The sequence below is a fragment of the Poecilia reticulata genome, chromosome 2, assembly GCF_904066995.2.
Source record: "Poecilia reticulata chromosome 2, P_reticulata-male-v2, whole genome shotgun sequence".
Lineage (NCBI taxonomy): Eukaryota > Metazoa > Chordata > Actinopteri > Cyprinodontiformes > Poeciliidae > Poecilia > Poecilia reticulata.
In genome coordinates this window covers 40,579,228-40,582,273 of record NC_088831.1, presented here as the reverse complement: position 1 = coordinate 40,582,273, position 3,046 = coordinate 40,579,228, and the positions used below count along the sequence as shown (strand labels likewise).

The window sequence follows — 3,046 nt, the reverse complement described above, 5'->3', positions numbered from 1 at the left end:
AGCCTCACCGCCTTTAGATAACAAAGTAGCTGTGAGATTTACAGTTCAATTTTTAATATTATCAGAGTAGGTAACCCTAGCTATAGACTAACAGTTGATATAACTTCAGTTTGACATTTACAACAGGTGGAAATGAGGTAGAAATGAAACAGTAGAATGAAAAGGTTTGGTTAGATACTGGTAAATGTTTACTTAAAAACCTACTTAGTACATATAGTTTGCCTTTTGTTCTTCAGTCTGTTTTCTAACCACAACCTGCTGGAGATGTTCCAATGAGAAGCAAATTCATCGTAGCTATGCAGTTTGATTCTGCTGGTTCTACTAGATATGCAATTAATATAACACCCAGAGCAACAATAGAGCTATCAGACAGTAAATATGTGAAGGCTTCATATTAACTATTCATTTTTATCTTCATCTTGTCTTGAAGGATCTGCTTCCACAATGAGCTTTATTATAGCCATAAAGATTGGCACAACACACACTATATATGCCTTCAATTTAACTAGAAGTGAAGAGGAAATTGCCCCACTTTTAAGGTCGTGGGGTCAAGAAGTTGGACTGGAAACTCCAACAACTCCTACCTGCATCCTGTTTGATGAACATGAACAATTTATCAGCTTTGGTTATGAAGCTAAACAAAGTTATTTGTCAATAAAGGGTCAAGAAGCAAGAAACATGTTCTTTTTTGACTGCTTCAAGTTCCTCTATAGAAACGTGAGGATGATTTATTTTATTACAGAATTAAATCTTTACTATGAAATGAATAATTACTTAACTTTTTCAATGTACTTACAGAATTTAACCAAGAATCTGGTTATTAAATCAGTCAATGGAAAGGAAATGAAAGCTCTGAAGGTTTTTACAGAAGCTTTAAGATTCTTGAAAGATGACGCTCTGAAAACCATCAATGAAAACACTGGAGGAATGGAGTTCACAGCCTCTGACTTCACCTGGGTTCTGACTGTTCCTGACTCCTGTGATCCTTCAGCTAAACCCTTTATGAGAGAAGCTGCAACTCAGGTAATATCATGTTAACAAGCTGAAGTGACAATAAATAGATATACTTACATTCTTTTTAGAGACATTTTTTCTCTCTCTCAGGCAGGTATTGTAACAGTTTTAAATGAAGATAACCTGGTCATTGCTCAGGAATCAGAAGCAGCTTTAGCCTGGTGTATGAAGCTTCCAGCTGAGGGTTTCATCACAGAAACCAGAATAAATCTGCATAATCTCCGCTCTCCAGAAGACCAACACATTGTTATTATTGCTGAAGGTAGTTTGCTTTCTGAAATAAAATAAAAAAACATTTCCTTTTTTTTTTTTTACACACAAAATATTTTGATTTGATTTAAATTAATTGATTTGTTAAAACAAAAACCCTCCAGAGATGGAGGCCTAAACTTAATCCAGCCCTTATTAATGACAATAGTTAAATATCTGCCTATAGTTGCTCCAAAATATGGATGCACTGGTGAACAGATCAGTTACCATCTCTTCATGTCAACTGCAGATCACTGAACATCTCTTATACCTGGAATGATGTGTTTTTTCTGTCTTAACTGAGAATGTTGATTTTGTGTTGATCACTTTCTCTGTTGTTACAGATGAAAATATTGACATTGCTGTTTATGAAGTCCTGAAAGGAAAAATGTTGAAGGAGCTCCATAGATCCTCTGTGAATGATCTGGGAGGAAAAAGTGTGGACAGAAAAATTAAAGAATTCCTCAGGGAAATTTTCACAGAGGGAGTCTGGGATGAATATGAAATGAACTATCCCAGTGAGCTTCAGAGGATGATGTATGACTTTTCCTGTTCCAAAGAAGTGGATGAAAATATTGAGGTCTGCTGTCCATTTAATCTGTCATCACTAGCTTATAAACACCAAGACATAGAAAAGTTCTTTGAAGGAGTAGAAGGAGCATCCTGGGATTTTGGATTAATCAGAATATCTAAACATAAACTGAGGTCGTTTTTTGCTCAAAGCCTGCAGGGAATCACTCATAATGTAAGAGAAATCATCAACAAAGGTTTCAACATTGGCTGCATTTTTTTAACGGGGGAATACGCTGCGTGTCAAGTTTTAAGGAGACATATTACTGATGAGTTTATAGATTATTGTAAAGTTTTGTGTCCATTTAGACCTAGAGACTCAGTACTGAAGGGAGCTGTAGAACTAGGAAAACTCCAGACATTGTTACAGTTTCAGAAAAGTGCTTTCACTTATGGAATCGGTGTCTCTGACAGGTTTGATGAATTAAAGCACATCAAAGAAAGGAAATTCACCAACAAAGATGGTGAATGGTGTGGAGGTCTTTTTATAAAACTAGTTGAAGTTGGTGAAAATATTGGTCTGAATAAAACCATGGAGTTCACCTTTTATCCAATAGAAGCAGATCAGACCATGATGAACTTCTATTTTTATCGCACACTAAAGAAAATCCCAAAATATGTGACTGAGGAGGGAGTAGAACAAATAGGTTGTTTATGTCTAAATTCACCAAACACTGAATATAGACGCAGTCGGGAGGTTAAGCTAATGATCACGTTTGACTGCAGGGAGATGAAAATAAAAGCTAAAGACTTAACTTCAGAGTCCAAGTCATCCACCAAGTTTGACTTTGAGTGCAAATGAAATGTTTGAAAACACAAACATGAATTCAGCAGAAGGAATTTATAAACTGTAATCTTAATGTGACTTCCTGTGCTTTCTAAAACTAATGTCAGAGTTGAAAAGGAAGTAAATGTACAGTTAGCCGTATCACATGTAAAATAATATATGGAGCTGTGTCTTTATGATTTGAACGTGTTAGATGCATTTGTTAGTGAAACACTGCGATAACAGATATTGATAATGATCTTTTGGAGAAATTATAGTGCTATTGATGATATTTGACTAACTGATTCAATATTTGTCAACAGAAAAAAGCGGAGAGCATTTTCATATTAATATTTGTAATTATTGTTATTCTTTTCAATTAGTCAGGAGTTCAGATTCTATTAGTGATTTTTCTAGTTGCAGCATTGTATCAAACTCAGTGATAAT

At 35.0% G+C, this 3,046-nt stretch overlaps 1 protein-coding gene across 1 annotated transcript; it reads left to right on the top strand.

The window, feature by feature from the left end:
- Window positions 1-824: 824 nt before the first annotated feature.
- LOC103461774 (heat shock 70 kDa protein 12A-like) lies at window positions 825-2,764 on the top strand. The gene is made up of 3 exons (XM_081613780.1): window positions 825-1,023; window positions 1,105-1,276; window positions 1,608-2,764. Exons 1-3 carry the CDS (start codon window positions 844-846, stop codon window positions 2,633-2,635), a joined length of 1,380 nt encoding a protein of 459 aa, XP_081469906.1. The 5' UTR covers window positions 825-843; the 3' UTR covers window positions 2,636-2,764.
- Window positions 2,765-3,046: the final 282 nt, after the last annotated feature.